General features: G+C 38.1%; 1 protein-coding gene across 7 annotated transcripts in view; it reads left to right on the forward strand.

The window, feature by feature from the left end:
* The window catches only part of rbm26 (RNA binding motif protein 26), a 158,434-nt gene that overhangs the window by 88,456 nt on the left and 46,127 nt on the right, over positions 1-23,851 (forward strand). For all 7 annotated transcript variants that reach the window (XR_012096112.1, XM_073027487.1, XM_073027470.1 and 4 more), the window contains 9 exons: positions 1,400-1,559; positions 4,497-4,661; positions 5,935-6,075; positions 10,633-10,707; positions 10,903-11,019; positions 12,538-12,612; positions 16,850-17,017; positions 19,683-19,787; positions 22,616-22,819. Coding sequence is in view for 6 of the 7 variants with exons in the window: in XM_073027487.1 (XP_072883588.1) it covers positions 1,400-1,559; positions 4,497-4,661; positions 5,935-6,075; positions 10,633-10,707; positions 10,903-11,019; positions 12,538-12,612; positions 16,850-17,017; positions 19,683-19,787; positions 22,616-22,819 (1,210 nt within the window). In the remaining variant the exon portion in view is untranslated. The remainder of the gene's footprint in view (positions 1-1,399; positions 1,560-4,496; positions 4,662-5,934; positions 6,076-10,632; positions 10,708-10,902; positions 11,020-12,537; positions 12,613-16,849; positions 17,018-19,682; positions 19,788-22,615; positions 22,820-23,851) is intronic.

Genomic DNA, 23,851 nt, shown 5'->3' on the forward strand with positions numbered 1-23,851 from the left:
GTACTGGAGTAACACTGTCTTACTAAAGTTGTATATAGTCTTGGTGAAATCATACCTGGAGTATTGTGGATAGGTTTAGTTAGTTTAAAAATATTTGTTGTTAAAAAGTGCAATGAACTTTTGTTAGATGATTTCTGGATGATGAGTTGTAGAGCTTAAGAAAATAGCAGAAGCAGACCATTTAGTCCCAAAATTTCACAATACGAGCATAGCCAAACTGCTCTAAATCTAGTCTCTATATCAGTTTCCCATTACCCTGATTCCAAAGATTTCCCATTTTATGAAAGATAGTTCCTTTACACTTCAGTTTTGTTTAACCAGCCCTGCAATCTTGTAACTATCTCCCCTTGTTCAAGATTTTTCCACCTTATCATTCCCCTTAAAGTTTCAATAAAATCGTTAATCCTAACCCCCAAAGGGTTAAGAATTAGCCAAGTTAATCTGTTGTGAACTGCCTCTAATCCTGGTATATCCTTTAAAATAAGACCAAAACTGAAGTCCAGCTGTGGCCTCAGCTGTATCAAATAATTTTAACAATACTTAACTAACACAAAATGCTGGTGGAACGCAGCAGGCCAGGCATCATCTGTAGGGAGAAGCACTGTCGATGTTTCGGGCTGAGACCCTTCGTCAGGACTAATTGAGAGGAAAGATAGCAAAAGATTTGAAGGGGGGGGGGGAAGGGAAGGGAGGTATGCGAAATGATAGGAGAAGACCAGAGGGGGTGGGTGAAGCTGAGAGCTGGAAAGGTGATTGGCAAAAGTGATACCAAGCTGGAGAAGGGAAAGGATCATGGGATGGGAGGCCTAGGGAGAAAGAAAGGGGGAGGGGAGCACCAGAGGGAGATGGAGAACAGGCAGAGTGATGGGCAGAGATTGAGAGAAAAAAGGACGGGGGTATAAAAACTATATATATCAGGGATGGGGTTATGAGCCGATGAATTTTTAATATAATAGGCTTTATGGTAGGCCGTTCATAAGTCAGACATTCGTAACTCAGGGACACGCTGTATAGGTTGTCTCTGCATTGCTGAGGGTTATAGGGATGGGCTCAGGTATATTTTGCAAACAATGTATTTTAGGAAGAGGTCTGATGAAGTATCACTGTGGAACCCACTTTTTTCTTTCTATCGGTTTTCTGGATCTATGAAAGAAAAACAAGATATGGTGGTGCATCATAAGACTTTGGAAATCTGATTCTAAGATGGTAACCCTTGTATGCATGCATTCAATTTTAAACAGTCTGAATGTCAAAATACATGAATTTTAATTGGCAAAACTACTAAGCTTTTCATTTAGTATATCTTGACCTTCAGTTGAAATTCATATAAAGTGAACTATGACTTTTATCCTGGTAATATGGGAGTATATAGATTAACTTGATGTTACTACTTCAACAGGCCGAATTTCAACAAAGCAAATAACCAAGGGTTTCAAAAGAAACCACAGTATGGAATCGAAAACACCAAGCTGGAGCTTCGGAAGGTTCCACAGGAGTTAAATAATATCAGCAAGCTTAATGAACACTTCAGCAAATTTGGAACAATTGTAAATCTGCAGGTAGGGATGCAAGAAAAAAATTCTAAAAGGCTTCACTGCCAAGTCTGTTTCTATTTTCATCCAGAATCTTTCAAGTATGACAGTGCTATTAAATTGCAATCCATTGTGGAGACCTTGGTTAATTGTTATGCAAAATTGGGAATGTACTGTGAATGAACTCAATTATAACTAGCTCAAACGGTTAACTCAGTAAATGGTTGCTGGCAAAATTGGGTTTTTAAAAAATGTGTCAGGATCAGGTTAAATATCACAAGCGTATGTCCTGAAACTTCTTGTTTTGTGGCAGCAATACATAGCAATATATCAGAAAATACCTATAAATTATATTAATAAACGTGTGTATAAAATTAAATTAAGTAAATAGTGAAAAATGAGAAGAAAAAATAATGAGGTAGTGTTTGAAGGTTGTCTATTCAGAAATCTGATGGTGGAGGGGATGAAGAACTTCTTGAAACATTTGAGCATGCGTCTTCAGGCTCCTTCACCACTGATGGTAGCAATTAGAAGAACATGCTGAATTATATTCATTTTGGAAATTGGCATTTTTAAAAAATTGTGTGACCACACCTGTTCTACAACTTTGTGTCTAATTGAGTGAAATTGTCTAGCACCTAATATGATCCAAAACAATCTATTTCAATGTAAAACTTGAATCCATTGAAATTTATCTCTTTATCGGAAATCTTTCTTTACAAGTATGCTTTCGTTGAATTTGGAAGCTAGAGCTGAACCTTGAGGAAAATCACTAATCATGAACAGCATCTGTGCAAAATCTTAGCATTAGAAGTCCCACTTCTGCTTTCTCTCTTCTAAACGATTAGCGCTTGGTAATCATTGATCAATTTCCAAGGCTTTCAAGGCTTTCCTGGGTCACTTCACATCAGCACTGCAATTTGCTATGTATCCTCAAAGAATTCTGAGATTTGTTGATCTTCACATTGTCCATTTTGAGAAATGCTCTTGTTGCTATTAAATATACTATACTTCTAAATTTGTTATTTTTTTCCTCTCAATTTGAGATTCTTAAAATCTACTCCAGTGCAAATGTTTCAGATAAATGGCCAATAATTATTTGGAACATCTATCTGTTTATAAACTTTAATGCACAGTCAATATTGTTCATTGATTACCTACTGCCAACAAGGAATCATTTAAATCTTGCAGAAATTGAGCTAAATTTTGCATTTTTTCATTTTCTGTTATGTTATTGCTAGCTGTCTTAACCTATGTGATTTAAGTGTGCTTTCCCTTGGTGTGCTGAGAAAAAAGTATTTTAAGAGTGTAACAAGCAGTACTTTCACTTTGCCAATGCCCTACTGCTTTGTAGCAACAGAAACATGACCAGTGTTTGAGTTGATTTCATCTCCCAACAGCCCATTCTTTGCCTCTATACACATTTTGCATCAAGATTTTCTGATCTTTCTGTTTTAAAAATATTTTATAAAGTAGTGGTTACATTTGTCTTAGTAATATTTTTGTCCCTTCTTGTAATAGGATCAAGGGAGACCTTGCTGATGCAGGGTGACCAACTTGTGGATTGTTGCTTTTACTCACTCTTATCATTGTGTAAGAATTGATGATTTGAAGGTTAAACTGTCACATCTGCCACATCCTAACCTTTTAGTTTGATTGTCCTTTGCCCAGTTTGATCCTTCTACAAACGTTTCTGCTTCAATTAATCAGTTCAATTCATTCATGAACTCATTATGTCATTGACCATTTGCATTCTGGTTTGTGCCCTTTGTTTAATCATGCACTGGGCTATATACCTACAAAGTAATCAAATTATTATTTGAAAAGAGGTCTATTACTTTAACATTCAATTTTCTGGAAAATTAAATGTTTAGAAATCTAAATTTTGCTCTTTTCTACTGACACATTAATGCAGAAGGTAAAAAATAAACATCTAAAGCAATTTATATTCATATAAAAGTTATATTAAAAATCTAGGTTTCCTCAGACTTTTGCACAATACTGTAGATTATACTACAGTGGCCTAGTCCCATTTGCCTGCACCTGGACCATAGCCCTCCATACCTCACCCATCCATGTACCTATCCAAACTTTTCTTAAACATGGAAACAGAAATCAAATCAACCACTAGTGCTAGCAGCTCATTCCACACTCTTATCATCTCCTGAGTGAAGATGTTCCCCTGTAACATTTCACCTTTCACTCTTAACTCATAACCTCTTGTTGTAGTCTCACTGAACCTCAGTGGAAAAAGCCTGCTTGCATTTACCCCTCATGCTCCACATAATTTTGTATATCTGTATCAAATCTCCCCTCAATCTTCTATGTTCTAGGAAATGAAGTTCAAACCTATTCAACCTTTCCTTGTATCTCAGGTCCTTCAGTCCTGGCAACATCCTGCAAACTTTCTGTGTACTCTTTCCATCTTACTCAATCTTTCCTGTAGATAAATGACCAAATGACATTACTCCAAATTAGTCCTTATCAACATCTTATACAACTTCACCATGATTTATCAAGGCCAATGTTCCAAAAGTTTTCTTTACAACCTCATCTACCTGTGATGCCACTTTCAATTAATTATGGTTGTATATTCCTAGATCCCTCAGTTCTAGTGCCCTTCCATTCACTGTTTAAGGCCTACCCTGGTTGATCCTACCAAAGTGGAACACCTCATGCTTGTTTGCATTAAATTTAAATTTCTATTCTTGAATGGAAAAGAAGATGGTGGTTAAGAATTTCAGTAATTGTGAAATATCATGTGTCATCTTTCCCTATCTCTTCAAAATGAATGAAAGAAAATCGAATTAGTTGATCTGCCGTATGTAGGCAAGTTACCTTCTTGAATAGTCTGATTATGCAAGCCTGCTGTTACTGTTCTGGAAAGTTGATTTTTATTTTGCTATATTTTGATTCATGAGTAGATTGAAGTTTTGCTTAAATCTATTGATTGACTTTTCTAAGGTTGCTTATCAAGGTGATTTAGAGGGTGCCCTTATTCAATTTGCATTGCCCGAAGAAGCAAAGAGGGCAATCTCGAGTACAGAGGCAGTGCTTAATAATCGATTCATCAAGGTATACTGGCATCGGGAAAGCAATTCTCAGCAAAAGACAACTTCAAATCAACAGGTAGTAAATATAATTACCTTTTTTGCAAAATATGGGTTGTCAGAAGTAGTACGGATTTCAATACTTTTTGAATGCCTATAATAAATGAATGTTGATATAGTTTTGTCTGAAAATGTAGAGCTACTGCATACACAATATTGAATTTCTTCATGACTAATAAACATTTGAAATTAGTTAAGACATAGTTTATAGAAAAAATGACAGCGAAGTTGTTTTAGATTGCACTAATAGTGACTGTGATTAGCTAAATAGCCACTTCCTGTGATCAAAACTTTTTTAAGATTGCAGTGCACAAGTGTGGGAAGGATGAGAGAGTGTTAGCTTTTCAGCCATTCAGAGTTGAGCTTTATAAACTGTCCCTTTCCTCCTCTATCATCTGCATTTGTCCACAGATTTTGACCTGTTCTATGGAAATTGCTGTTTTCTTCTAAGAAAACTTTTTTTTGCACTCTTGCCTCTGATAGATAAATCCTAAATTGAAGGGTTAAGTGAATTGATGATAATAGGCATTAACATAAACTACATTTTAGCACCAGAGCATTCATATTTCAAAGTACAATCATGTTGATAGAACAACTAAAAAATATAGCCCATGAAGAACGCAGATACCAATATTGCTCAACAGTCTGGAACTTCTGTAGTCTTCGTCAGTGTTTCCTTTCTCAGATTAGAACATAAAAAAACAGGATCAGGATTAGGGCACTTGGCCCCTCAAGCTTCTCATTCAATAAGACCTTTGTTGATCTGCCCATAAGACTAACCCCAGCTCTAAGTGATCAACTTTAATGTTTTGAGTGAAAGGCAATATGGTGATGAACCTTTTATTTGTGATAGACTTTTTCTCAGTCTTAAGAACTAAATCATGTTATTCAGGTTTGGATCCCTTTCTCAACTCTATACAGGTTAAAGAATAGCATTCATCAGCATTTGTCATTGAGGTATTGTCTTTCTAGAGTGAAATATGATCACAAGAGTACTTGATAAACGCAGTGCACAGATAAAGTAAATGTTCATCATGTCAACATTTTTTGTGTTGACAAAAGCTTGCAATCAACTCAGTGAGAAATGAAGTATTGTTACAAGTTGACCACATTTTGGCTTACTTCTGTTGATATTGAATACTGACTGCTAACCAGACACAAGGGCCATAAATGTACACTAATATTTCAAAGCACTAAATTGTGAGCCTTTTGCTGCTGATTAGTTGTCATTAAACGATGCTAGTTGCATTGTGTTTACTTTCAAAGATTTTTTTCACCATTTCTCTTTCAAGGTGGCTTGTGGACTGCAGCAGCCAGTTAAACAGTCCTCATTTGCAGTTATCAAACAATCAGTAAAGGACAGATTGGGTCCTTTACCAGAAGGAAATATGGAACCTACGCAAACTCAGGTCATTCCCATAGCCAGCATTCAGGTGTGTACAGTTAAAAAAATGTTATTTTAATTTTTTTTGTCCTTTCCTATGAATTCTACTCTAGTTGTTTAGACTCCACAGATTTTGTATAACTATTTCTCTGAACAATTTCCTTTCTCGTATCCCCTTTAAATATTAGGTAAATTCTTCACACAGTAAACTTCTAGTTTGCTGAGACTTAGCTCTGTGGTTTTCCTGTCACAAGAACATAAAAAACCTACAGCACAATACAGGCCCTTTCGCCCACAAAGTTGTGCCGAACATGTCCCTACCTTACAAATTACTAGGGTTACCCATATTCCTCTCTCTTTCTAAGCTCTATGTACTTATCCAAAAGTCTCTTAAAAGACCCCATCGTATCCAACTCCACCACCTTTGCCAGCAGCCCATTCCACGTACTCACCACTCTGCATAAAAAAACTTAAACCCTGACATCTCCTCTGTACCTACTTCCCAGCACCTTAAATCTGTGCCCTCTTGTGGCAGCCATTTCAGCCCTGGTAAAAAGCCTCCAACTATCTGCACGATCTATGCCTCACATCATCTTGCATACCTCTATCAGGTCACCTCTCATCCTCTGTCGCTCCAAGGAGAAAAGGCCGAGTTCACTTAACCTTTTTTCATAAGGCATGCTCCCTAATCCAGGCAACATCCTTGTAAGTCTCCTCTGCATCCTTTCTATGGTTTCAACATCCTTCCTGTAGTGAGGCGACCAGAACTGAGCACAGTACTCCAAGTGGGGTCTGACCAGGGTCCTATATAGCTGCAACATTACCTCTCGGCTCCTAAATTCAATTCCACGATTGATGAAGGCCAATGCACCGTATACCGCCTTAACCACAGAGTCAACCTGCACAGCTGCTTTGAGTGTCCTATGGACTCAGACCTCAAGATCCCTCTGATCCTCCACACAGCCCGGAGTCTTGCCATTAATGCTATATTCTGCCATCATATCTGACCTACCAAAATGAACCACTTCACACTTATCTGGGTTGAACTCCATATGCCACTTCTCAGCCCAGTTTTGCATCCTATCAGTGTCCCGCTGTAACCTCTGACAGCCCTCCACACTATCCACAACACCCCCAACCTTTGTGTCATCAACAAACTTACTAACCCATCGCTCCACTTCCCCATCCAGGTCACTTATAAAAATCCCAGAACAGATCCCTGAGGCATACCACTGGTGACCGATTTCCATGCAGACTATGACCCGTCTGCAACCACTCTTGTCCTTCTGTGGACAAGCCAGTTCTGGATCCACAAAGCAATGTCCCCTTGGATCCCATGCCTCCTTATTTTCTCAATAAGCCTCATGAGGTACCTTATCAAATACCTTGCTGAAATCCATATACACTTCATCTACTGCTCTACCTTCATCAATATGTTTAGTCACATCCTCAAAAAAATTCAATCAGGCTCATAAGGCACGACCTGCCTTTGACAAAGCCATGCTGACTATTCCTGATCATATGATGCCTCTCCAAATGTTCATAAATCCTGCCTCTCCGGATCTTCTCCTTCAGCTTACCTACCACTGAATTAAGACTCAGTGGTCTATAATTTCCTGGGCTATCTCTACTCCCTTTCTTCAATAAGAGAACAACATTCGCAACTCTCCAATCCTCCAGAACCTCTCCCGTCCCCATTGATGATGCAAAGATCGTCGCCAGAGGCTCAGTAATCTCCTCCCTCACCTCCCACAGTAGCCTGGGGTACATCTCATCTGGTCCCGGCGATTTATCCAACTTGATGCTTTCCAAAAGTTCCAGCACATTCTCTTTCTTAATATCTACATGCTCATTAGTAGGTGTTGTCATTAATAAAATGTTTTACATGTTATTCAAAAGAATTTTTGCATTACTTTGACATTTGCTATAATCTTTGTTAATGCTTCTCCTGCACCAATATTCATCAGACTTTCACAATGAAACTTTTCTCATCTGTCTAATGGAACTTGTCCTCACTCCTAATAATTTCTCCTTGGGTCCTCCCACTTCCTTCAAACAAAACATATTTGCCATGGGCGCTTACACAGGTCCCAACCATGTCTGCCTTTTTGTTGGCAACATGGAACAGTCTTTGTTCCAAGCCTACTCTGGTCACTGCTCCCTACTTTTCCTATGCTACATCGACGACTGCATTCGTGCCTCTTCCTGCACCCACGCGGAGTTCATTGACTTCATCCTCTTTGCCTCCAACTTCCACCCTACCCTCACATTTGCCTGGTTCATTTCTGACACCCCCCTCCCCTTTCTTAATCTCTCTTTCGCTGTCTTTGGAGACAGCTTATCTTCTGATGTCTATTATAAACACACAGACTCTCACAGCTACCTGGACTATACCACTGCCCACTCTGTTACTTGTAAAAATGCCATCCCCTTTTCTCAATTTGTCCTCCTTCAAAGAAAGGGGCTTGCCTTCCTCCATCATCAACGCTGCCCTCAACTGCATCTCTTCCATTTCATACACATTTGCTCTCGCCCCATCCTCCCACCACCCTACCAGGGTTTATGTTCCTCATGTACTCACTTACCACCCCAACAGCCGCCTGCCTCCACATTGAGTACATTATTCTCCGCAACTTGCACCAGCTCCAATGGGATCCCACCACCAAGCATATCTTTCCCTTACCCCGCCCCCCCCACCACTTTCTGCTTTCCGCAGGGATCGCTCCCTATGTGACTCCTTGTCCATTCGTTCCTCCCCAGTGATTTCCCTCCTGGCACTTATCCTTGTAAATGGAACAAGTGCAGCACCTGCCCCTATACCTCCTCCCTCTCTACCATTCAGGGCCCCAAACAGTCATTCTAGGTGACGCAATACTTTACCTGTGCGTCTGCTGGGGTCATATACTTTTGCCTAGTGGTGCTCCCAGTGTGGCCTCCTGACATAGATTGGAAGACAGCTTCGCTGAGTACTGCCAGAAAAAAGTGGGATCTCTCAGTAGCCCCCATTTTAATTCCACTTCCCATTCCATTCTGATATGTCAATCCATGGTCTTCTGTAACTATCGCAATGAGGCCACACTCATGTTGGAGGAACAACACCTTATATTCTGTCTGGATAGCATCCAACCTGATGGCTTGAACATTGATTTCTCAAACTTCTGGTAATACGTGCCCACCCCACCCCCCCTACCCCACCATTCTCAATCTCCTTTTACCTCTCTCACCTTATCTCCTTGCCTGCCCATCACTTCTCTGGTGTCCCACCCCCTTTTCTTTCTTCCATGGCCTTCTGTTCTCTCCTATTAAATTCCCTCTTCTCCAGTCCTGTATCTCTTTCTGTTCAACTTCCCAGCTCTTTACTTCACACCTCCCCCTCTCATTTTCACCTATCACCTTGTGTTTCTCCCTCTACCCCCTCCCAACCTTTTAATTCTACTTGTCATCGTTTTTTCCCCATCTTGATGAAGGGTCTTGGTCCAAAATGTTGACTGTACTCTTTTTTTATCCATGGATGCTGCCTGGCCTGCTGACTTCCTCCTGCATTTTGTGTGCGCGTAGCTTGGATATCTGGCAACTTCAGATTTTCTCTTGTTTGTGAATGTTTATGCTTTCTTGTTTACTTAAAATCTGTCTTAATTCAAAATGCTGGGGATTTATTGCTATTGTATTGCAAATAGTTGAGAATATTTTGCCTTGTCAATAATGTGGAACTAAATATTTTAATATATTTTTTCTGATTTATTCAAGCAATGTAGCGTTAAGACTTGTTAGCTCTGGAGAATTTGAAGAATGTACAAGTCCACATTAAGCAGCAAGTGTTGTAGTTAATTTCAGATATAGGCTTAACTCCATTGTCAGATCATGAAGACTAAGAGTATTGTTCCTGCAAAATTTCAGATTTTGATGATGTGCAGATATGTTGAAGCATAAAATCATTCCTATTGGGGGAAAAATAATTTCTAACTTGAAGGAATTCAGTTTGTAACAGGGAGGATTTTTTTCTCCATAAAGATATGATGTACATGTGCCTTGGTTCAGAAATCCTGATTGAAAACCCCGTTTGTGGTTTAGAGTTGCATATTTTTTACAACCTCCTGCCAGTGGTAAAATAGTTTAACGATTTGGGCCTTAAAGACTAAATGTAATCTTTTATTATTGTGAGGGAATTATTATTTTCTCTCTCAATGATCCTTGATAGAATTGTAGTTTTTGATCTCAGTTTTCATGGACAAAAGATAAAAGTGAATGTGTTTTATCTAGAGTAATAGAAGGAAACTACGTAATCATTCGATTTTTCTTACTCATTTTATTTTAGGCTGTTTTATTTCCCTTCCTCCTATACCTTAATTACATTGCTGCAATTCAGTATTGGAGCCAAAAATATAAATTGTAAATGCCCCAGTAAAATGTAACGTATTGTATGGCTTATCTTAAGGAACTAATTTAATGCCTTGTAATGAGAACTGAACAGGTAATAGACCTTCAAAATTGAAATGTCCATGAGTGATTTTATTGTTGAATGATGAAATCAGCCTTTGAGTAGATGTGGTATATCGAAGAACATGAAGGAATATGTCACTAATTAATTACTTTATTTTTTATTCAGAATGCAAATAAGTTGTCTATTAAAGATCGATTGGGATTTGCAACTAAACACACAGAACCAGCTCCGACTGAAAAGGTACGGTTCATTCAGTTAATTATAGTTGTGCACTGGTGTCCAAGGTTCATTCCATTTTCAGTCTTTGAGCACAAAATGATATTTAGGATTGCATCTGACATAACATTATTTGAAGTTAAAACTTCTTATAAAACCCTCTGTATGATCTTGACCACAATCTTTTTACAGTTTAAAAAAAATATTTTTGTGCTGCAGGTATTGTCAACTACAACAGGTCTTACAAAAACAGTCTACAATCCTGCTGCCCTAAAGGCAGTGCAAAAATTAGGTACTGTTTCATCAGAATCTGCAGAGGCACCAAAAAAGAAACAGGTTTGTTGAGTTTATGATAATTGTGCATTCTGTAACTTGTGTCCATAAAATTAATCATACTTATCTGGCAAGTGAATTTTTCTAGATTGAAAATTAAAGTTTGATTATATGAATTTAATAGCAAACGTGATTGTTTCAGGTTTTCAGCAAAGAATTAACTTGAGTTCAACAGAATTGTATGTTGTGAAATCCTTTGTTTTTTTTTCCATCATTGATTTGAGTTCTCTGGTGCTGTTGCACTTTTATTTAGCTATTAAATGGTCAAAAGATAGCAAGGTGAGCAAACATTTTAATAGTTTCAAGAAATGGTCAAATCAATAGTACTGGTAGCAAAATGTTAAATTTATCAGGAATAAAAAATGTACATAAAGTTAGAAATATTTAGTACCTCCAATTAAATGAATGCAGAAAAAATGCTTAAGTTCAAAATTGAAACCTCTACCTGGAAAGTGCATGGCATACTTTAGATAGACAATTTAAGGTCACAAATAGAAATAAATGGGTCTGTATTAATTGCTATTACAAAGCTGTGGTTGCAATGTAACCAAGGTTGGGATTTGAATCATTAGGATACTTTTAGAATAGATAGATGAAGTGGGAAAAGGAGGCAGTATGTGGATAACATTATGAATGCAGTAGAAAGGTAGAATAGTAGTTCAAAAATCGAAGGATAAATACAAGAAAAATAGGGACTTGTATATTTAGATTTGGTAAACAAGGAACATCAATTGTATGGAGGGTAAATTCATGGAATGTATAAAAGATGGTTTTCTAGTTTAAATACACAGCAAGTCAGTATCTGTTGAATGGGAAGTTCACATTACAGGTAAAAGGCGCTTCATCAATACTGAGAAAAGCGCACATTTTGTTTTTTCTTGACTTTCTAGATCATTATATTGAAGGAACAGTTATTTTAGATGTAACATTGTGTCATGAGGTAGTGTTAATTGATGAGCTGGTAATTATAAAGCCCTTGGGTGAACATCAACACAATATGATTGTTTTATGTTTTTTTAAAAAAGTGATTTAATTCAATTAGAATCTAGGATCTTAAATTTGAATAAAGCAAATACTCTATAAGGACATGAATGTGAGTAGGCTGTGGTAGGTTCAGAAATAATATTAAAAGTTATGGTAGTAAACAGGTGACTAATGTTTAACACATTGAGTTTACAAGTAATGTGTATCTTTAAAATGCACAGGAAATGGCAAAGAATATTATTGATCAAGAAATTATTTGTGTAAATAAAAGGGATCCTGAATGCATTTCACTTGAGTAGATTGTAATTTTCTCCTTTACTACTGCTGTTTTCATATAATCCAGGACAAATTAAATAATGCTCAATCTTGCCAATCATTTTTGGCTAACCTAATATTACATGAATACATTTTTTTCCGCAAAAAGAAACAGGTGAAAATTAACTAATGTTTGTATTTTTTCCCCATTTAAAATCCTTTGGGACTTTTCTGTACAGTATTCTATTTGACCAGGATTCTCGCATGTTTATTATTTTACAGGATACACTTCGACTTCAACAAGATGTAAGAAAAAAGAAACATGAAATTTTGGCAAAACACATAGATACCCAGAAGGTATTTAGTTTTTGTTAGATCAAAGTATTTCCCTCTGATTTGTTCTCATCGTAACTTGTGCATTGTGTAGCAAGATGCTTACTGTTGTCAGAGGATGGGAAACCAAGTGAAAGGGCTGAGAATGGGGCAGTTGGTATACAAGCAGAGGCAGTGTTTAGTGAGAGCATCAGGAAGGACAGGCAAAATTGCAGTCAGTGGGATGACTTGTAGTGTAATGGGAAAAGTCAGAAATAATGACGAATACAGGACTAAACATACTGAATGTCACAGTATACAGAATAAGATAGATGATGTGGCGCAGTTAAAGATTGGCAGGTATAATGTGGGCATCACTGAGTCACAACTGAACGAAGTTTATACTTGGGAGCTTAACATCCAAGGATGCACATTATATCGAAAGAATAAGCAGGTAGGCAGAGGGGGTGAGGTGGTGTGGCTCTTTTAGTTTAAAAAAAATCAAATTTTTAGAAAGAGGTGCCATAGGACAGAAGGTGTAGAATCCTTGTGGGTAGAGTTAAGGAAGTGCAAGGGTAAAAAGACCCTGATATAGGCATCTGAACAGTATCCAGGATGTGGGCTACAAATTGCAACAGGAGTTAGAAGATGCATATCAAATGAGCAATGTTGCAATAGTCACGGGGGATTTCAGTATGCAGATAGACGGGAAAATCAGATTGGTGCTGAGTTTGGGTCCCAAGAGAGAGAATTTGTAGAATGCCTATGCAATTGAGCCAGATTTGATGTGGGAGTTTAAAGTAAAAGAACCCTTAGGAGGCAGTAATCATAGTATGATAGAATTCACCCTGTAATTTGAGAGGAAGAAACTAAAGTCAAATATATTAGTATTACAGTGGAATATAGAGGCATGAGAGAGGAGCTTGTCAAAGTTGAATGGAAGGGGACACCAGCAGAGATTATGGCAGAACAGCGATGGCTGGAGTTTCTGAAAGAAATTTGGAAGGCACAGGATGGGTACGTAACGAAGTATTCTAAAGTCAGGATGATGTAACCATGGCTGACAAGCTAGCCAATAATATCAAAGAGGATTCCAAAAGTTTTTTTCATTTATGTGAAGAGTAAAAGAGGCACTGGAAAATAGCACTGGAGAGATAGTAATGGGGTACTAGGAAATGGCAGGTGAACTGAATATTTTGCATCACACTTCACTGTGGAAGACACCAACAGTATGCCAGAAATTCGAAAGTGTCGGGACAGAAGTGACTGCAGTTGTTACTATTGGGGTGAAGTTGTTCGGGAAACGAAAGATCTGAAAATAGATAAGTCATTTGGACCAGATGGACTACGCCCCAGGGTTCTGAAAGAAGTAGCTGAAGAAATTGTGGAGGCAATAGGTATGATCTTTCAAGAATCACTAGATTCTGGCATGGTTCCAGAAGACTGAAAATTGCAAATGGCACTCCACTATTCAAGAGAGGAAGGATTCAGAAGAAAGGAAATTATAGATCCTGTTAGTCTGACATCAGTGGTTGGGAAGATGCTGGAGTGGATTGTTAAGGATGAGGTTTCTGGGTACTTGAAGGCACATGGTAAAAAGGACCATGGTCAGCATGGTTTCCTCAAGGGAAATCCTTGCCTGACAGATCTGTTGGAATTCTTTGAAGAAATAACAAGCATTGTATTCAAAGGAGAATCAATCAGTGGATGTTGTGTACTTGGATTTTCAGAAGGCATTTGACTAGATGCTGCTATGAGATTGCTTAGCAAGGTAAGAACCCATTGTATTACAGGAAAGGAACTAGCATGGATAAACCATTAGTTGTTTGGCAGGTAGCAAGGATTGGGAATAAAGTGAGCTGCTAGTGACTAGTGGTGTTCCACAGGGCCAGTACTGGGACCACATCTTTTTACTTTGTATGTAAATGAATTGAACGATTAAATTAATGCCTTTGTGGCCAACTTTGCAGATAATATAAAGGTAGATGGAGGGGCAGATAGTGTTGAAGAAGTAGGCAGGCTGCAGAAGAACCTAGTCAGATGCAGAGAATCTACAAAAGTTTCAGATGGAATACAGTGTCAGGAAGTGCAGGTCATGCACTTTGGTAGAAGGAACAGAAGAACAGGATATTTTCGAAACGGGGAATTGGTACAAAGGGACTTGGGCGTTGTCGTGCAGGATTCCCGGAAGGTTAACTTGCAGGTTGAGTCAGTGGTGAGGAAGGCAAACATAATGTTACTCATTTCAAGGGGACCAGAATATAACAAGAATGTAATGCTGAGGCTTTTTAAGGCATTGGCAAGGTCTCATTTGAAGTACTTTGAGCAGTTTTGACCCCATTATCTAAGAATGAATTTGCTGACGTTGGAAATGGTTCAAAAGAGGTTCACAAAAATGATTCCAGGAATGAAAGGCTTATCATTTGAAGGTTTTTGATGGCTCTTGTCTTGTACTCACCGGAATTCCAAAGAATGGGGGGTTGAACTCTATCAAGTATTGTAAGGCCTCATAGAGTGGATGTGGAGAGAATGTTTCCTATAGTGGAGGAGTCTAGGGCCAACTGGTACAACCTCAGAATAGGGGGTCGTCTATTTAGAACTGAGATGAAAAATTTCTTTAGCCAACGGGTGGTGCAGCTGTGGAACTTGTTGCCACGTGCAGCTGTAGAGGCCAGGTCATCGAGTGTATTTAGGGTGGAGGTTGAAAGATTCTTGATAGGTCAGGGCTTGAAAGGTTACGAAGGGAAGGCAGGAGAATGGTCGAATTCTGCTCCTATGTGCTGTGGTCTTACAGTCATGATAAATGTTTAGTTTAAATGTATCTATTTTCACAGACCAATGTAATTTGAGAATTTAATTATGTTCTTTTATTTAAAGAAAAGAAGCAATATGTACATTATACTGATCTCCATTTATACTTGCATTTTATGTGTAATTTATGAGCATTATCTCAGCACTACATGCTGAATCAGATTACTATTAGCACACATGCGTACACACTCTGAGGTATTTCTGTTGTAGACCTCCATCAGAAAGTGAGTCAATCCTTTAAAATATTCTGGTATTATGGTCCCATTCTTAATCTAGCTAGGGTCACAGAAGTAATTTAAGTCCCTTTTCATTCTTCAACCTTTCCCCAAAGTTCAGTATGATTATGTTTTGGTTTACACTAGAATGGAAATTGTAACCTGATCTTCCTGAATGAACTTTGTAGATTTGGTTAGTAAACTTTAGGAGCCTTTTCATTCTGTGTAAGTTTGCTTACTTTTGGTAAATAACCTAAACTGTGTATGCTAGAATCTGGAGGGAAAAAAAAATCAAAGTCTAGAACTCAGACAGGCAGTTTTTGTAGGGAGAAATGAAACCAGTAAAGCCCAGTTCCAGGTTTATTACAGAGAGGCACTAACCCAAAATATTGGATTCTCTTTCCACAAATAATGCTCGATTGACTGAGTTCGTTCATCATTTTTCCTTTAGCTTTGTATTGGTGCAGCCTGGGTGTATTCAGCACCATCAGTTAAATATCTTCCATCCATCCTGCTTAGGTATGTTTGCAAATGAGAAATTGCACAGGTGCTGAAATCTAAGCAACACGCAAAAAATGCTGGAGGAACTCAGCAGGCCAGGTACCGTCTGTGGGGGGAGAAAAGCACAGTTGATGTTTTGGGCCGAAACCCTTCGGCAGGGTAGTCCAACACGTCGTCTGTACTTTTTTCCATGGATGCTTCCTGGCCTGCTGAGTTCCTTCAGCAACTTTTAGGTATGCTTGCAATCATTTTGTTTCATCTGTAGTTGTAACACATTCAGATCTTCATATCAATCTCAAATGTCTGAGTTATCTGTAATTTTCACCTTTAATCGGCCATTGACGTAGATATCAAAAATCACAGCCCTGTTGCAATTCAACTGGTAACTAATCATTAAGAAAGTCATTGGTGGTAGATAAGCATTTTAGTCCTTTCGAGCGTGCGTTTTTTTAAATTCTCCGTAGCAACTTCTGAAAGGCATCACATTGCTGATGGGCTTCTGCTGTACTCGGATTCTGGGTTTTCCAGTTTTTTCCATTTACTTATCTATTACTATTGCAGCAAAGTGGTTCAGCACAGTTGTTTTTCGCTGTATTTTCTGTTTGTGTCATGCAATTAAAAGTTGTGCATTGATTTTTCAAAACCTTGAATGAATACACACAAGTCTTGCTTAATTAGCAAAAATGTTGTTTATGTCTGAGAAAATAGTGCTTAGACTTCTTTGTCGCTCTTTGACATTCTGAATCCATGTTTAGATCTTGATATCAAAGCTTGAAAAAAACAAAAAAATGAAATTGGAAGATAAAGCAGAGATCATGAAAACATTGCAGACGTTAACTAAGACTATCACCAAGCTACAAGATGAACTGAAAGCAAGTGGAACAAGCTCGAGTCTTCCGAAAACAATTAAAACCAAAGCTCAGGTATGGTATTTAATCATTCATTTTCAGCAAACCATGCTTTATCTGAAAAGTTTCCTGAAAAAAGTGAACAATGTTAATAAAAGCTTAATCTCAAAATTTTGTTTCTTTTGGATACTGAAAAACAATTGCGAGCTGAGGCCTTCGTCTGAAGAGTTGACCATGAATATTGTGTCCTAGCTGACTAGATATGCAAGCCTGGGCAGTATGATTTGGAGAGCGAGCTGTTGCTTGTGTAGCAAGCTCCCCCTCTCCCCACATCTGATGAACCCAAAGGAACGACAGAGACTGATGCAGTTTGGTACCAGCAGTGTCGCAGGAGTTGCCAGTCAGAATTGAACTCAATGTAGGACTGCCTTAGAGACTCCAGTTCTGGATTTTTCCCTTGGAGTTTACTCCGGAAGCCTTACCCATGAGTGGGTATAGCTGCAAGGCAGCAGAGGTTTGAGATAAGAGTTTTCAATAGACAACAATAGACAATAGGTGCAGAAGTAGACCATTCGGCCCTTTGAGCCTGCACCGCCATTTTGAGATCATAGCTGATGAGCCCCATCTGCCGAAGTGACTGGTTTTAAAGCACCAGTAACCTGCCGTTGCCCCTTCTCCTGTCAGCAGAAATGGTTACGCCGAGCTTAGCTAAGCCACACATGAAGGCCAGGAGCTGGACTTGGTTGTCAAGAGGTTATTTGAAGTGAACGCCTTTGGGAGCATTAAATTGGTAGTGGGAGCTTGATCCCATTGCCACCTCTGGCTTATAACAGCCTTAAGAACCAATTAAAAAGAATAAAATAAATACAAGCCAGTAGACAAAATAAGTACTTGGATATGCAACAATGGGCTAGATGATCTGGGATCTAAACCTACAAAACAAGCTTGCTGTCCACAGTGCTTACCGTCCAGTGCTAACCTGTTGCAAAAGGCCAGCCAAAAGTTTGCAGTTGGCAGCAGTCTCATCTGAAGATGCTTTTTGTCAGCTTGCTACTTTTGAGCTCTTCCTACCATAGGTGGTCAAACTTTTAAAATTGCTCAGATAGACTTAAAATTGTTCCGATAATTAAATTTGCTTTTAAAAAAAAGGACAAAACATCATGGAAGTACTAGGTATTAATTAAAATCTTTATAATGAAGTATTTTTTAAAATTGTCTTTTTTATTTAACATGGCTTACCCATGGAAGAAAATGGGTCTAACTTTTCATTCTAACCATCCTTGGCTTATAGCTGAAGATCCAGTTTTGTTGGCAGACAGCCTGTGTCCAACTTCACGTTTTAGTATGCAGTCACGTAAAGTGGAGATGAGGTGAAAGAATCTTGATGATAACCAGTAGTTCTCCATGGAACAGCCGAAGTAAAGTTAAAAGTAAATTCAAACTTCAAAGTAAATGTGTAATCAAAGTACATATATGTCACTGTATACAACCCTGAGGTTTATTTTCTTACACACTCAATAAATCTGTAAAATAATAACCAGTAACTTAATCACTGAAAGACAGCACCAGCTTGGGCATTCACTAATGTGCAAAAGATGACATACTTTCCAAATACTATAAGAAAGAAGTAATAATAAGTAAGCAATAAATATGGAAACAGATGATGAGTCCTTGAAAGTGAGACCATTGGTTATGGGAATATTTCAATGAAGAGGCAAGTGAAATTATCTCTTTTGGTTCAAGAGCTTGCTTGTTCAGGGGTAACAACTGTTCTTGAACCTGGTGGTATGAGTCCTGATGCTCCTGTATCTTCCTGATGACAACAGCAAGAAGAGAGTATGTCTTGGGTGGTGGGATGATGGATGCTACTTTCCTGCAACGGCATTTCATGTGAATGTGCTCAGTCGTGGGGAGGGCTTTACCTATGACAAATTGACCATATCCGTAACTTTTTGTAGGATTTTCTGTTCAAAGGCGTTGGTGTTTCCGTACCAGGCTGTAATGCAACCAGTCAGAACACATATATAAGTCTGTCAGTTTTACATGTCATGCCAAATCTTTGCAAACTTCTAAGGAACTGGAGGCATTGCAGTGCTTTCTTCATAATTGCACTCGTGCTGGACCCAGGACAGGTCCTCTGAAGTAATAACACTAAGCAATTTAAAAGTGCTGGCCAACTTTACTTCTGATACTTCAATGAGGACTGGCTCATGGACCTCTTGTACACAACTTTTTCCCGAAGTCAATAATCAGCTCCTTGGTCTTGCTGACATTGAGTAAGAGAGGTTACTGTTAAGTGAAGCCTGTATGATCCTGCTCTTCCATTTACATCTTGCTCCAGTCCAACTTATTCCTGTTGTTAATGTTATTTACCCTGTTTTTCCCCCCTCATTTTGAATATGTTTGTTGCAGTTACACCAGCTGCCCAAACTCACTTTCTTTTTTTCTCCCTGTTTTTTTTTGTTTTGAGTTATTTTTTCCCTGGTTTGAACTAAATTGTCCATTTTGCTGTCTACTAGTAAAGTTCTCAGTCCAAATCGTTTATCTGAAGTGGAAATCAGTTTCACTCTCCCCCTCCACCCAATTTCTTTTCCCAACAGACCTAAGCTTAATTAATTTTTGCATAGCTTCTGAGGAAGTCACATTGGTTTGAGAATCCTGCTTCCATGTTGATTTGCAGCAGTTACCTGATAGCCATGAATAATTTGGCTTTACACAAATACTGATTTTTATTAAATAGATGCAAAGAGAACTACTAGACACTGAACTGGACTTGTATAAGAAAGTGCAAGCTGGAGAAGATATCACTGAACTACGAAAGAAATATAATGAACTTCAATTAGAGGTAAAACAAGTGTAACAATTTGAAGTTTAACAAGCTTTTAAGTTATTTCTGGCAACTAAATCCATCTCAATTTGCTTTATTTTGCAAAGTTTTTTTCTTCTTCTTTGTATAAAAAATTTACCGTAGATTCCGGACTACAGAGCGCACCTGATTAAAAGCCGCTGGCTCTAATTTTAGAAATAAAATCAATTTTTTACTTGTAAAGGCCGCACCGGATTTTCGGCCGCAGGTGTCCCACGTTGTAATACGAGATATTTACACAGAAAGATATTACACGTGAGGATTTTTTAACTTTTAATTAAATCCATATGGTAACAAAAACAAATACATATTGCAAATGCTTTTTTTCGAACCGTGCCCGTAACGCGGCTACTTTTAAATATACGTTGCGTATACTTCTTTACTGAACAACATTCCGATATCTCCTAACGACTGGTAAAAAATATATATACTGCAGCCTACCAGGAAAAGTTATTGATCGCCTTTAACTTAAAAGCAGCGTTTTCGCTCCGCCGCTCGCCCCCCTCCTTCCCGTTTATCGCAAACGGCATTTAAAAGCAGCGTTTTCGCTCCGCCGCTCGACCCCCGTCGTCCCGTTTATCGCAAACCGGTATCCCACAAGACGCGGTGAAACCGGGTGTGACGTCATAGCATCCCGCGATGTAGTACAGAAAACAAATATAGTTAAAACTCTTCTAACTTTAACTAGAAAATGAATTACTAAGCGAAAATATTATAAACTAAATAACTGCCATAAAGGCAGCACAATGCTTTTCTTCGAGTGTTTTCCATGTTGATGAGGGTGAGTACAAATGACTGATTTACAATAATTTAGTTGTGAAAGTGCGCTTGATTTATCGTACAATTTCATTGGACCTCTGTGAACTACTCATCAATTTTATTGGTCTACTGTTACGAGGCAAAATGTTTACGAGGCGGCATGAAAAAAATAATGTATTAGCCGCTCTGGATTAAAGGCCGCAGAGTTCAAAGCTGTTCAAAATGTGGGAAAAAAGTAGCAGCTTAAAATCCGGAATCTACGGTAGTTAGTCCACCTATATGGAGTATTCTGTGCAGTTCTGGTCGATGCATTACCAAAGAGCTTTGGAGAGGGTGTCGAAGGCCTAGGTTGAAGTATATTAGCTATAAGGAGAGGTTTGACAAACTTGAATTGTTTTCTCTGGAGTATCAGAGGCTGAGGGATGGCCTGATTGAAGTATATAAAATTATGATGGGCACAGATGAGGGAGATGATCTTTTCCCCAGAGTGGATATGTCAGATATTCAGGGGCATAGGCTTAAGGTTTGGGGAGAATGTTTTTAAGGAAATCTGCGATTCAGACCTTTTTCACAGAGGAAATTTTAGATGTCAGGAATCACATCTACTGTAGGAGAAGTGATGCATACAGATAGGATAGCAGCATTTTAAATAGAAGCATTCCATTGGATGCATGAACACACGAGGAATAAAGGGATATAGACTATGGGCAGGTAGATAGGATTACTTAGATTGGCATTGCGCTTGGTGTAGATGTGTATAGAAGGGGTTCTTCCTGTGCTGTACTGTTGCGTCTTGTAAATTGTATTTAAATACTTACTGCTTTTACATAATTGATCATGTTCTTGTTTTAGGGGGAAAGCACACTTTCCAGCTGTGGTCACATAAAAATAGCAAATATATTATTGAGAATTTATTGCCAGAGCTTTTTAATATGATTATTTTTAGTAAAGGAAATTCAGTTTTCAATGACTTGTTTGTGCATCCAGTATTCCTAATTTAAAAAAAGAATCTTTTTGCATTATGGTTTGCTTTTCTCTTCATGGTTTACTTTCCTCAGGATTTGAGCTAAGTTTAGGCTTCTGAAATAAAACTTGCAATATTTACCTTCATGTTTCCAGTGTAATCTCTGCTGACCTTACTCGATGCAAGGCTATTCATTATACTTCTGCTATTTTCAACTTGAGGACAAAGTCAAACTGATCCAAAAACAAAAAAAAAACTGTGTTGCAATAATATTAATTTACAGAAGATGGCAGCATTGCATGCTAGTTTAATATAGTCAGCAAACCAGATGGCAGCATTGCATGCTAGTTTAATATACTCAACAAACCACATAGTGGTTCCTTTCTATTGTATATCTTCTAATGGCACTGTTCCACTTAACATTTTGTAGTTCAAAAGTGGACACTACTATAGAATAATTATAAGTTGTTAGTGATAAAGTTCTGACAACTTTCCTCAGAATGGAAGCTGAGTATGCTTCCTCTGATAAAGGATTAAGAACCAAGTATACTCTTAGTGAATTATTTACCACTTGAAGCTGAGAAGGGGTTTAGCGACAAAACATTGCAGAACATTGGTATCTGGAGCATGAGATTAACTATTGGAGGAAGTCAGTGGATATGGCATCGTCCATGGAGGCTGAAGGATAGTCGATATTTTGGGTCATGCTCTTACATCAGAACTGAATTAATGTCTAGGATAAAGTAAACCAGCAAGTATCTTTTGGCAATGATGAATGATCTTGGTTCTGATGCAGTCTTGGGCTTGAATCGTTAATCCCTGGCCTGAATATTTCCAACATTTTCTGTTTTTTAGATTTCTGCATGCGCAGTATTTTTGATTTTTCAGTGCCAAACAATTTGATTTGAAACACTGGCCATTTTGGTGTTTATTGAAGTTAGTTACTTTATCCTTGCTACACTCTCAATGACAGATTCAAAGATTTTACTTTTCAAGGAAAATGAGATTGAGTTTTCTGTTAGTAATTTTCATTTAGCATGTAAAAGGAATCAGAGCATGTCAAATGTTAGCACTTGTGTTTCAGGCTGCCAAACGAGGGATCCTTTCCTCTGTTCGTGGGAGAGGGCATAACACCAGAGGCCGAGGCGGGCACAGAGGTAGAGGCAGGGGACATCGTGGCCGAGGTCGGAGTCTGCCTTTTCACTCAGTAGTTGACCATCGTCCAAAGTCATTGGATATCTCTGGGTTTTCAGAAGGGGACCAAGATGAAGTCCTGCCACATTTTGCAGTAAGTATAATTGTAAATTTATCAACTTGACAGATTTTGTAGGGTCATTCAACAGGATATTAGATCTAATCTTTTGATCACTGCCAGGTTTGCTCAGTCAGCTTCCATATAGAAACATGTAAATGCACCATTTATTAATGCAAAGTTTCCGCACCATTGAATGCATGTATTCTGAGTATCTTCAATTTCTTTGAGTACATTTGTTAAATGAATACTTCAGGGTACAACTTTGACCTAGCTGATACTTAGTTACAAAGCCTGCAAAGAAAGACAAGCAGACTGGATTGTATTTAAGTTTTGTTACCATGTCAATGATGTCTAATCTACCTTGCCATTCTCCTTCCATATCTCTACCCAGTGCAGCATGCTTTGATAAGACAATTTTCCCTCTCATCTGTTATGACTGCCTTTGGTATCTTTGCTTCAAATCTATCAAATCTGTTAAAATCGAAAAATGGTTTATAATTCTGAAATAGCATTATGAATTCCATTAAAATAACCATTATCCAAAATATCAGTGAAATACCATTATCTTGTCATGTAAACATGCCTACATCTAAATTATTCCTCAGCGGAGTATCATTCCTGCAGATGCCTCAAGAACATACTAATTTTGCTTTGATGTTATTAACTTTGCTCTTATGTAAACAGTAGCAGCTTTGAAAACTAAAATTAATGCATAGTAGAGAGGATTTCCTATTTACTTTATTCTATCCATTAAGTAACCCTTTTGTGATCCGTTTGAGATTGCATGAATCCCTCTGAAATTATTGCCTTGACCCAGGAAGTCAAATTTTTCTAGTAACATTTTTAAAACTTTAATTCCTTACAGTTTCTTTCAAGAATGGTTTTATCTTTTAAAAGTAGAATTGAACAACAATTTTTCTTTGAGAATAATTGAAAATGTCCTTTTGTTCGGTAATTGACTTTCATCAATCTCAAATGGGCTGAAGCTTTGTTGATAAGTACTGTGCTTTTTTTTTTAATACTAATTGGGCATTCTGTTTCTCTTGGGCGTGGTTTCACATTTAC

This window comes from Hemitrygon akajei, chromosome 2, assembly GCF_048418815.1.
Source record: "Hemitrygon akajei chromosome 2, sHemAka1.3, whole genome shotgun sequence".
Taxonomy (NCBI): domain Eukaryota; kingdom Metazoa; phylum Chordata; class Chondrichthyes; order Myliobatiformes; family Dasyatidae; genus Hemitrygon; species Hemitrygon akajei.